Source organism: Myotis myotis, unplaced genomic scaffold, assembly GCF_014108235.1.
Source record: "Myotis myotis isolate mMyoMyo1 unplaced genomic scaffold, mMyoMyo1.p scaffold_m19_p_7, whole genome shotgun sequence".
Taxonomy (NCBI): Eukaryota; Metazoa; Chordata; class Mammalia; order Chiroptera; family Vespertilionidae; genus Myotis; species Myotis myotis.
In genome coordinates this window covers 66,113,089-66,126,220 of record NW_023416379.1, presented here as the reverse complement: position 1 = coordinate 66,126,220, position 13,132 = coordinate 66,113,089, and the positions used below count along the sequence as shown (strand labels likewise).

At 41.0% G+C, this 13,132-nt stretch overlaps 1 protein-coding gene across 1 annotated transcript in view; it reads right to left on the bottom strand.

Annotated features, from left to right (window-relative positions):
* Nucleotides 1-13,132, bottom strand: part of B3GAT2 (beta-1,3-glucuronyltransferase 2) — a 59,117-nt gene that overhangs the window by 24,800 nt on the left and 21,185 nt on the right. The window contains exon 2 of the mRNA XM_036317553.1: nt 6,888-7,032. Within this exon, the coding sequence (XP_036173446.1) occupies nt 6,888-7,032 (145 nt within the window). The remainder of the gene's footprint in view (nt 1-6,887; nt 7,033-13,132) is intronic.

The following is a 13,132-nucleotide window of genomic DNA, read 5'->3' as shown; positions in this document are numbered from 1 at the left end:
GATTAGTCCCTGGGAGTTAACAGGGTCTGGCCTATAGAGGAGCTTTTAGTCCCAGCAACAACAACAACAAAAATCACAGACATTCCAGAAAACTGGGATCTTAAGACAGCCAATGGAATGACATTTCAATTTTTCATTTTTATTTTTTTATTATTATTTTGTTAGATTTTTTTTTTGCTTTTTTCTTTGTTGCTCTTTTTTCTTCTTCTTCTTTTTCTTTTTTCTTTGTTCTCCTTTTTTTTGTTTGTTGCTTTATTTCCTACTTCTTTTCACATTATTTTTTCAACCACATGAGCAGCAGACATGTGAGCAGCATGCTCTTGTCCAAGGAGCATCAGCCCCGTGAGCAGCCTGCCTCAGGCCTAAGAGCAGCAGCCTCATGTGGCCTGCCCCTGTCCAAGGAGCAGCAGCTGTGTGAACGGCCCGCTTCCCCGTCCGAGGAGCAGCAATCACACGAGCGGTCCAACCTGTCCAAGGAGCAGCAGCCGAATGAGCAGTCTACCCTACATCTGAGGAGCAGAAGCCCTGCGCAGCCCGCCCCCATCCGAGGAGCAGCAGCTGCATGCAGCCCGCACCCTGCACTAGTCTGAGGAGCAGCAGCTGCGCAAGCATCTTGCCCTTGTCCAAGCAGCAGCCGCACGAGCAGCCTGCCCAATCTGAGGAGCAGCAGTTCTGCGAGCGGCCCATCCCCATTCGAGGAGCAGCAGCAGCCCACCCTGGTCCGAGGAGCAGCGGCCACGTGAGCAGACCGCCCATGTCCAAGGAGCACCAGCCCTGCGCAGCACGCACCGGTCCGAGGAGCAGAGCCACAACAGCCTGCACCTGTCTGATGAGCAGCAGCCGGGTGAGTGGCCGGTCCCCGTCAGAGGAGCAGCCATGCGTGCAGCTCATTCCGGTCCAAAGAGCAGCAGCTGTGCAAGCAGCCCACCCCCGTCCGAGGAGCAGCAGACTTGCAATCAACCTGTCCAAGTCCAAGGAGCAGTAGCCCCACAAGCAGCCCAACACATCAGAGGAACAACAGCAGCATTCAGCCAGCCCCCATTCAAGGAACAGCAGCCACGTGAGCAGTCCGTCTCAGTTCAAGGAACAGCAGCTGCGTGTGTAGCCTGCCTCCATCCAAGGAACGGCAGCCTCGTGATCAGCACACCCTCTGTCTGAGGAACAGCAGCTGTGTGTGAAGCCTCTCCCCACCAGCCAGAGGAGCCACCATAGCTGTGAACAGAACCCACCAGAGGAGCTGCTGCCAACTGAGGAGGAGCTGCTACCACACTCCGCACAAGGAGCAACCACAGCCCGAGGAGCCACTGCCACCCAAGGAGCAGCCCCTAAACGACTCAACATCTAGATATGTTGGTGAGATCAAACATGGGTAGACAAAGAAACCCCTGAAGGAAAGAAAAGGAGGACTTGCTAGAAAAGCAGCTAAGTGAAACACAGGCATGCAACATGACAGAAAAAGAATTCAGATTGAGGGTCCTAGAATGCATAAACTAGATGGAGGAAAAAATCAACAACTTATGCAAGAATCAAGAAGAAATATATGAAAAAATCAACAATTTATGTAAGAATCAAAAAGAAATGGATGAAAAAAAATCAATAACTTATGTAAGTCACAAGAAGAAATGAAGAGTGATATAGCTGCAATAAAAAACACCATTGAAAGTATCAACATTAGACTAGGAGAAGCGGAGGACCGAATTAGAAGACAGGGAAGCAAAACACACCCAAACTGAACTGCAATTGGAGAAAAAAATTAAAAGACAGGAGGAGAGCCTAAGGGAGCTATGGGACAAAATGAAACGAAACAACATATGAATAATAAGGGTGCCAGAACAACAGAAAGAAGAGCAAGGGTTAGAAAACCTATTTAAAGAAATAATATCAGAAAACTTCCCTGAGGTGGGGAAGAAAAAAGTCACACAAGCACAGAGAGTCCCAAACAAGGTGAACCCAAAAAGACCCACACCAAGACACATCATAATCACCATGGTAAATGTTCAGAACAAAGAGAGAATCTTATAGGCTGCAAGAGAGAGATGGAAAGTTACATACAAGGGATCTCCCATTAGATTATCAAATGATTTCTCAACAGAAACACATCAGGCCAGAAAAGAATGGACGGAAATTTACAAAGTGATGCAAAGCAAAGGACTGAATCCAAGAATACTCTATCCAGCAAGGCTATCATTCAAAATCGAAGGGAAAATAAGAAGCTTCACAGACAAAAAAAAGGCTAAGGGAGTTTATCACCACCAAGCCAGCAATGCAAGAAATGCTAAAGGGACTGGTGTAAAAAGAAGAAATAAAAAGCTCAGAAAGAAAACAGGCACAAAAATAGAAATGGCTACAAACAAGTACCTTTCAATAATAACTTTAAATGTAAATGGACTAAATGCTCCAATCAAAAGACATCGAGTGGCTAAATGGATAAAAAAACATGACCCATATATTTGCTCTCTACAAGAGACCCACCTCAGAAGAATGGACTCAGACAGACTGAAAGTGAAGGGATGGAAAAATATCTTTCAGGCAAATGGAAATGAAAAAAAAGCTGGGGTAGCAATACTTATATTGGACAAAATAGACCTCGAAGTGAAGGCCATACCAAGAGATAAGGAAGGCCACTTCACAATACTAAAGGGATCAATACAACAAGAGGATATAACCCTGATAAACATATATGCACCCAATGCAGGAGCACCCAAATACATAAAAAAACTCCTGGAAGATATCAAGGGAGAGATCAACAACAATACAATCATAGTAGAGGACTTTAATACACCACTGACATCACTGGATAAATCCTATGACAAAAAAATTGGCAAAGAAACAGCAATCCTAAATGACTCACTAGATCAGATGGACTTAATTGACATCTTCAGAACATTTCACCCCAAAGCCACGGAATATACGTTCTTCTCAAGTGCACATGGGACATTTTCAAAAATAGACCACATATTGGGTCACAAGCAAAGTCTCCCCAAATTGAAGAAGACTGAAATCATACCAAGCATCTTCTCAGACCACAATGGCATTATATTAGAAATAAACTACAATAAAAACAACCCAAAATACTCAAACACTTGGAAGCTGAAAAGCATATTATTAAATATTGATCAGGTTACCAATGAGATCAAAGCAGAAATTAAAAAAATTCCTGGAAACTAATGACAATGAAAACACAACAATCCAAAACCTATGGGACACAATGAAAGTGGTCCTGAGAGGGAAGTTTATAGCTCTACAGGCCTATCTCAAAAAACAAGAAAAAATGGCAGTAAATCATCTAACTGTACATCTCAAAGAATTAGAAATAGAGCAACAAGAAAAGCCCAGAGTGAGCAGAAGGAAGGAGATAATAAAGATTAGAGCAGAAATAAAATTACATAGAGACCAAAAAAAAACACCCCAATACATAAAATCAATGAAACCAAGAGCTGTTTCTTTGAAAGGATAAATAAGATTGATGAACCTCTAGCTAGGCTCACCAAGAAGCAAAGAGAGAGGACCTAAATAAACAAAATCAGAAATGATAGAGGTGAAATAACAACAGACCCCACAGAAATACAAATGATTGTTAAAAAATACTATGGACAACTCTACTCCAACAAACTAGACAACCTGGAGGAAATGGGCATATTCCTAGAAAAATACAACATTCCAAAACTCAATCAGGAAGAATCTAAAAATCTCAACAGGCCAATAACTATGGAAGAAATTGAAGCAGTCATCAAAAAGCTTCCAGCAAACAAAAGCCCAGGACCAGACGGCTTCACAGGGGAGTTTTACCAAACATTCAAGGAAGAACTAAAACCTATCCTCCTCAGACTACTACAGAAAATTCAAGAGGAAGGAACACTTCCAAGCTCATTCTATGAAGCCAGCATCACCCTAATACCAAAACCAGGTAAAGACAACACAATGAAAGAGAATTACAGGCCAATATCCCTCATGAACATAGATGCCAAAATCCTCAACAAAATCTTAGCAAATCGGATCCAGCAGTACATCAGAAAGATCATACACCATGACCAAGTAGGATTTATCCCAGGGATGCAAGGATGGTACAATGTCCGCAAATCAATAAATGTTATACATCACATAAACAAATTGAAAGAAAAAAAAACACATAGTCATATCAATTGATGCAGAAAAAGCATTTGACAAAATCCAACACCCATTTTTGATAAAAACTCTCAGCAAGGTGGGAATAGAAGGATCATACCTCAATATAATAAAAGCCATATATGACAAACCCACAGCCAACATCATACTCAATGGAGAAAAACTAAAACCATTTCACCTAAGAACAGGAACAAGACAGGGATGCCCACTCTCACCACTCCTGTTCGACATAGTACTGGAAGTATTAGCCATTGCAATTAGACAAGAATAAGAAATATAAGGCATCCAAATTGGAAAAGAAGAAGTAAAACTGCCCTTATTTGCAGATGACATGATACTATACATAAAAAACCCTAAAGACTCCATCAAAAAACTATTAGACTTAATAAATGAATTTGGCAATGTAACAGGATACAAAATTAACCCCAAGAAATCTATGGCATTTCTATACACCAATAGTGAACTTATAGAAAGAGAGACTAAAAAAACAATCCCATTTACCATCGCACCAAAAAAATTAAGATATCTAGGAATAAACTTAACTAAAGAGGTAAAAGACCTATACTCAGAAAACTACAGGACGTTGAAAAAAGAGATAGAGGAAGACATAAACAGATGGAAGAACATACCATGTTCTTGGACTGGTAGAATCAACATCATTAAAATGTCCATACTACCCAAAGCAATCTATAAATTCAATGCACTTCCCATTAAAATACCAAAGGCATATTTCACAGACCTAGAACGAACTCTCTAAAAATTCATCTGGAATAAAAAAAGACCCTGAATAGCTGCAGCGATCCTGAGAAAGAACAAAGTAGGTGGGATCTCAATACCAGATATTAAGCTGTATTACAAAGCCACTGTTCTCAAAACTGCCTGGTACTGGCACAAGAACAGACATATAGATTAATGGAATAGAATAGAGAACCCAGAAATCAACCCGAACCAATATGCACAATTAATATTTGACAAAGGAGGCAAGAACATACAAGGGAGTCAAGACAGTCTCTTCAATAAATGGTGCTGGAAAATTTGGTCAGACACATGCAAAAAAATGAAACTAGACCACCAACTGACACCATACACAAAAATAAACTCAAAATGGATAAAGGACTTAAATGTATGACAGGAAACCATAAAAATACTAGAAGAATCCAAAGGCAAAAAATCTCAGACATATGCCGAAGCAATTTCTTCACCGATACAGATCCTAGAGCATTGGAAACTAAAGAGAAAATAAACAAATGGGACTACATCAAAATAAAAAGCACAGCAAAAGAAACCATCAACAAAACAAGAATGCCCACTGCACGGGAGAACATATTTGCCAATGTCATATCTGATAAGGGTTTAATCTCCAACATTTATAGGGAACTCATACAACTTAACAAAAGGAAGATAAGCAATCCAATCAAAAAATGGGAAAAGGACCTAAATAGACACCTTTCAAAAGAGGACATTCAGAAAGCCAAGGGACATAGGAAAACTTGCTCAAAGTCACTAATTGTCCGAGAAATGCAAATCAAAACAACAATGAGGTACCATCTCACACCTGTCAGAATGGCTATCATCAACAAATCAACAAAGGACAAGTACTGAAGAGGATGTGGAGAAAAAGGAACACTCGTGCACTGCTGGTGGGAATGCAGACTGGTGCAGCCACTATGGAAGACAGTATGGAGTTTCCTCAAAAAACTAAAAATGGATCTCCCATTTGACCCTGTGATCCCACTTCTAGGAATATATCCCAAGAAACAGAAACACCAATTAGCAAGGATATATGCACCCATATGTTCATAGCAGCACAATTCACCATAGCTATGATCTGGAAATAGCCTAAGTGCCCATCAGTAGATGAGTGGATTAAAAAACTGTGGTATATCTACACGATAGAATACTATGCTGCTGTAAAAAAGAAGGAATTCTTACCATTTGCAACGGCATGGATGGAACTGGAGAGCATTATGCTAAGTGAAATAAGCCAGTTAATGAAGGAAAAATACCACATGATCTCACTCATTTACGGATAATAAAGACCATTATAAACTTATGAACAAAAATAGATACAGAGGCAGAGCAGCCTCGAACAGACTGTCAAACTACAGTGGGAAGGCCGGGGAGGGTTGGGGGGCAGGACGGGGCGGGTAAAAGATCAACTGAAGGACTTGTATGCATGCATATAAGCATAACCAATGGACATAAGACACTGGGGGGTAGGAGAGGTCAGGGGATTGTCAAGGGCGGGAAAAAAAGGAGACATATGTAATACTCTTTGTAATAGTTTAAGCAATAAAACAATTAAAAAAAAAGAAGTACTAAATTTATCAATAAGCATTAAACTGATTAGCCTGTCAAACTCACATCACTATTACATATACTCATAAGTGTGTGAGTTATTGTAACAAACTGGACCCCTGAGAGAGGTACCAAAACGTAAGGCCAGGGTCAGTTCTCACCACTGACTCCCAGTGCCCAACTCTGCACCTAGCACATAAACATTTGTTGTATAAAAGGGTGGCCGCACAGACAAGTGCCAAAATGGAATGGAACGAGCTTTTTCTAATCACCCCAAAATAAATTTCCATTTGAATTAACAAAGAGCCTGTTTTGAAGGTTTAAATGGCTAATCTGCTGCATATGTTACGATCAGCAGTTTCACCCAAGTGGTCTTTTAAAGCTTCCTTCGTCTAGTGGCCTGTGACACTGGGAACATCTGTAAGAACAATCGAGCTGACGCAAATGTCACCCACACTCCTCACCTGCCATGTCGATGGCAAAAGGCCTGTCTGCTCTCCAGCCGGTGTACCAACCAACGACTTTGCCATTTTCCACCAACGGACGTTCATAGCGTCGCCCGCCAACCAGGCCCACTGGCCAGACAGAGACCTTGCGTGTGGTTCGCATCTATAAAAAGGGGAAAGAGATTTGGTTTAAGTTTCTTTAGGGAAAAGAAGTTGAAGGGAGTGAAAGAAGGTGAGGCAAGCAGAAGAAATGCGAAGGGGTGCGAGGATGTTGATTCCCAAAAGTTGAACGCTTCCAAACAGAACCCTCCTGCTGATGGATTTGCTACCCAATTACTCTTTGTCTACTCAGCACCAGCGACTGCGCTCTCTGTCATACACTAAGCCTCCGGCTCAGGCAGGATGGAGAGAACATCACTTATTGGAAGCCACATTGTGACTATCAAATGTTTCCTATTTGTTCCAAAGTTGGATCTTTTAAACAAGTGTATCTTTGGAAGTGAGGAGGTTTAGTTCCTCTTTAGGAAACTTTATTACTCAGTAACAGCAAACATTTGACTCAGAGGAGCCATAGGAATTGCCTTGCTCTGAATTTTTTATTGCTACAGACATAGAAATCTTGGCTGGCAACATTAATAATGGGAACCAGATACAGAACAGACACCAGGCATCCTCCTGGGAGACAAAAGAAAAACATACGTAAATTTGCCTGTCTTTCAACGGCAATGGGCCAAATTATAGAAGAAAAGGCAGCTGAAGTATCTGGTTCTCTCCTAATACACCCTGTTGTACCTAGCGGAGTTCTGGTTAAAGACAACCCTCAATTGAAAGTTATTTGTTGGGGATTCTTTAAAGGGAAAGACACACTCACAAGAAAGCTCGATGATACTAGGCAGCATTTTCTGGGGAAAAACACCACCATCTTCCTGGACAGGTGTTGAGCAGAGCCAGAGTCAGCCCACATGGCACCTTCGGCAAATTAGAAAAAGGTGCCGCTTTCTTGGGCAGACACACTCCTCACTGGGCCCATGGCTTACGGGCCCATCCATCAAAGTATCAGCTGGGTTCCAGCTCCACTCACCCTCTTACCTGGGTGAGGTAGTTCTGTTGTTAAGGTAATTATAATCTCAACACCAATACTTTACCTTTCATTTGCTATAGAACTGGGTCATGATCAGTAACCAATGGCTAAAATAATGATTATCAATCAAGGATTTTTTTTAATGAAAAAAAGGGAAAATTATGTATTTGGGAAAGATTTTCAAATACAATTCAAATGAAAAGTCAAATTATTAAAGATTAAAAATAATTAGATGCTCCCATTTGCCAAACATCTCAACTTGACTCTTTTATTAATATCCCACCTCATTCTAATGAGAGGACTTAAGGGCATGAAGTGCACCAAGTAATAAAGATCTCACTTTGTTGGTCTTCCCCAAATCTAAAATTACTACTTTTTAAGTCTACTCCTTTTTTAATAAATTAATCACTGTTGCCTTGTACTAGCTCATACTAACACATATGATGATTTTTTAGAAAGTTCTACTGAGGTATAATAATGGATACACTAACTGAAATGAAGAATATACTAATATACTACAAGGTATCAACAGTAGATGAAGCTGATAATCAAATCAGTGATATGGAATATAAGGAAGCAAAAAACTTCCAATCAGATGAGCAAAAAGAAAAAAGAATCCAGAAATATGAAGAGCCTCTGGGACAACTTCAAGCATACTAACATTTGTAACATGGGGGTGCTGGAAGGGGAAGAGAAAGCAAGAAGTTGAAAATCGATTTGAACAAGTAATGACAGAAAACTTGCCTAATCTGGTGAAGGAAATAGACAAGTCCAGGAAGTGCACAGAGTCCCAAACAAGATGAACCCAAAGAGGCCCACACCAAAACACATCATAATTAAAATGCCAAAGGTTAAAGAAAAAGAGAATCTTAAAAGCAGAAAGAGAAAAGCAGTTAGTTACCTACAAGGGACCTCCCATAAGACTGTCAGCATACATAGTTATTAGAATATTATTGACTATATTCCCTATGCTGTACTTCATATCCCCATGACAATTCTGTAACAACCAATTTTGTACTTCTTAAACCCTTCATCTTTTTTCACTCATCTCCCATTCCCCCTTTCCATCTGGAAACCATCAAAATGTTCTCTATATCTATGAATCTGTTTCTGTTCTGTTCTAATCACTGGAGGGCTACACCTGAAACTGATATTGTATGTCACTATAATTGAAAAATTAAAAATAATTTAAATAAAGAAAAACAACAAAAAGAAAGATCTACTGAAGTACAATTGACTGCAGAAAAGAATGAATAGTCCTGACACTGTTATCTTTAGAAAGGCCTGCATACCAGGCTGACCCTTGGCTGGCATCTGAAAACCTGGCTTGAAATAAACCCTACACTGATAAGGTTGTTTGCCTGCCTGGGGTACTAAGCACCTGCTTTCCTTTGGGGATCTGAAATACTGGTGACCAGACTCCAATAAAAACTCATGGGTTTCCCGGGGCATGAACACTATGTACCTGTGGTTACATCTTTGCTGGAGGGAAGGCGTGCTCTCTGTGAGCCCTCATGGGAGGGAGAGAATATGGAAGCCTGCACCTGGAGTCCTCCAGCCCTTCTGATGTCCTCCCCCGCCCCCTTCCAGCTATGCATCCTTAGTGTGTCACTGTAATAAATCTTAGCCACAAGTCCTCAAATAATGTCATTTTGTTCAACTTGGCTTGATTATAACTTTGATGAGATTCTGTAGGAACTTAACTCTTATTTATATTAACTAGCCTATGATAAACATGGTTTTGTTATACATAATTTTGCTTAGTCACAGAACCCATCAATGATGTTGAGAACTTACTGTACAACTAACTATATGCCGAGTGCTATGAGTCCTAGTAAGTCATTTAATATGGGTGGTCTTGGGGACCCCTGGAAGAATAAAATGCCTCCTGCACGCCCCTCCCACTGGATATTGAGCCTGCAACCTGGGCATGTGCCCTGACTGGGAGTCGAATCGTGACCTCTTGATTCATAGGTTGATGCTCAACCACTGAGCCACACCAGTGGGGCTAGATTATTATCTATTTTGAGCTAATCTGTATATACAGTATGAGAGGCTAACTGAAGTTCTTTTTGTTTTTTTGCATATGGAGATCCAATTGTTCCAACTGTATCTAATTGTCTGGGAATAACTGAGCTGCCTCTGCATCTTTGTAAAAAATCATATGTCATATGTGCGAGTTTGTTTCTGGACTTCTCTCATTGGTCTGTTTGGTGATTTTGATGCTAATATCACACTATTTTGATTTACTATGACTTTACAATTACTCTTAAAATCAGGTAGTGTTAGTCTTCCTACTCTGTTCTTCTTTAAGTTGCTTTGACTGCTCTAATCCTTTTCATTCCCATGTGAGCTTCACAGTTGGTTTGCCCATTTCAGCACATCAATTTGGTGAGAATTAATATCTCAGCAAACACTGAGTTAGAACACTGACGCTTCTAACCATGCATATGATATATCTCTCCATTTATTGAGATCTTTAATTTCTCTCAGAAATATTTTGAATCAAAAACAACACTTAATGCTTTTATGTTATAGCTCTTCTCCATAAGTGGGGAAACTCCCCCCCCAGAAAATTTACTAAAAATTTCACAAAAATACAGCTCTCTCCCAATACACTCCACCTTCAGACTCCTATTCGCTCCCATAGTGCAGAAAACAAAATCATTTCAATTTTTTGGGTCTTATATATCAAATATACCAAACATACTAAGAAACAAAGTTAAATCTAACACATAGGTTTTTCCTTAACAGAATGGCTTTATGGCACTAAAAAATAGCACTGTGCTCTTTTTTTATATTTTCTTAAAATGCCTATGATTTTTCAGTTCTCAAATTGCTTTTGCCTGGTTGCACTAAATTTTCAAATCTGTGAAAAACTGGTAAGCAGATCCCGTCTCAGACATGAGAATGTATCGGTTGTGCTCTGCATACAGCAGGTGCCAAAAAATTCTTGGTAAGTGTGTGAACACCAGGTAGTAACTGAAATGTGGGCCACATGTAACAAGCAATCAGAGCCTGTAAGGGACAGGCTCACAATCAAAGACAAGAACAGTTACTAAAACAGCAAAAGGCAAAGGTATTTTTAAAATAGCAAGAGAAATTACCATTAAAGACAATATAATAAACCATAACCGTGGGACCACTAGAAAGAAAACAAATATGGCCAAGCATGCCCTGACTGGGTAGCTCAGTTGTTTGGAGCATCAGCCTGTATACGCAAAGGTTGCGGGTTTGATTCCGGATCAGGGCACATACCTAGGTTTCAGGCTGGATCCCAGGTCATGTATGGGAGGCAACCAGTTGATGTTTCTCACATCAGTGTTCTCTCTCTCCCTTGCTCTGTCTTTAAAATCAATAAAAACATATCTTCAAGTGAGGATCCAAGAAAATATGGCCAGGCATCTTTTGTGGAAGGCTTTTTCATTTAAGTTAGGTCATGAAAGACACACGGGATTTTGCCCACAGACCACACAATGGCTTAGGGTTCTAGGTAATGAGATGAATCAAAGAAGCAAAACTTTACATTTCTGTGTCAGTCTCATGCTAGAAAGGATAGATTTTGCTCAGCACAAAATTTCTACGAAGATCTCAGAACTAACATTTGTTCACACTTTTTTCCCCCAGAGTGTCTGGTGTTAAAGGTGAAGTGATGACTATTTGAATGCAAGTGATGAGGCAGGATTCTGCTTCCAAGGATGCTAAGTAAAAAAGTTTGTCATTTAAAGAGTTTAAAACTTCAGAAAGAGCCAGCTGCCCTGGCCATGTGGGCACCGCTCTGAGATTCGGCGTGGATGCTTCATCGCAGACTCAGACACACAGCTCCCAGACACAGCCATGGTACTATATAGAGAGTGCCAGACACTCCACAGGAAAATAGCACAGCTATTTACAGAACGCCTTCATGTCACCCCCGGGATCTATCCTCTGTCGATGTCCTTTTCTCTGAATCTGTGCTCTTTAAGGATCCTTGGCAGCTATGTTCTCTTCTGAGAGGGGGGAAAAGATAACAAAGACTGTTCCTATTAAAAGTAAAACCCTTTCCTATAACTAAAATATTCTCAGCATTTAAAAGGGTTGCTACCTTCTTAACACGAAATAGTGGTTTTGTAAGAGGCACAACTTCAGGTGCCTGGTGTGAGCTCCGATCTAAACTCAAGGAAGAAAGCCCTGGATAGTAAGAGAAAGAAGAGGCAGTTCACATTATTTATGTTATAACTAGAGGCCCGGTGCACAGATTCATGTACCGAAGGGGTCCCTTGGCCTGGCCTGCACCCTCTCATAATCCAGGACCCCTCGGGGATGTTGGATTACCAGTTTTGGCCCCATACCCCCAGGCCAGGCCGAGGGACCCCACCAGTACACAAATCCATGCACTGGGCCTCTAGTATGCATATAAGATCTTTGGTTAATCTCTTCCTGCCCTGCCCCTTCCCTCTGAGATTCATCAGTCTGTTCCATGTTTCCATGTGTGTGCGTTGAGTGTCTGCACTCTGGTGGTCAGTGTGCGGCATAGCTACAGTCAAACAATCGAGTGGTCAGATACTTAGCACATTAGCCTTTTATATATATATAGATATTATAGACAGTTCAGATCCCCAAAGGCATTCTCTTCCTATTTATTCAATGCCATAGTCTGTCATTGATTCCTCCCGCCTGGACTTGCATGGCAATGGTAACCAGTCAAAATCACTTCCCGCAGAGCCATTTCCATAGACCCGATGGCTAAAAGGGCACAAAGATGCACTTGGTACATCTCTACACTCCTCCAGGCGAATTGCCATTGCAACCACCCCTGGGCGGGAGGGGTTTGTTTATCTTCATCTCCAGAAAAGGAGGTGGCAGGGAACTGGGGCCCACGTGTCTGGTGACCCTGATCAACAACCAGCTCCTGTTTCTTTAGCCAACTTTGCCCCGGCAGCTTTAAGCTACATCCTTTTGGTCCCTCCTTGAGAGATGGCCAACAGCCAGCTCCAGGGATTGCCGCACTTCAGAGGAGCACACGCATGTGATCATAATGCCTTTAGAGTAAAACAGAAAAAGTTAAATGCCTTTAGCATCCTTCAAGACATGCCACTAGGTGAAATCTTGTTTTATTTTTTCCAAAGGGAAATGAATAAAGTCCTTGATCTTCTGAAATTGAAAACGCTACAGGCAACCTCGGGGAGTAGAATTATAAAGA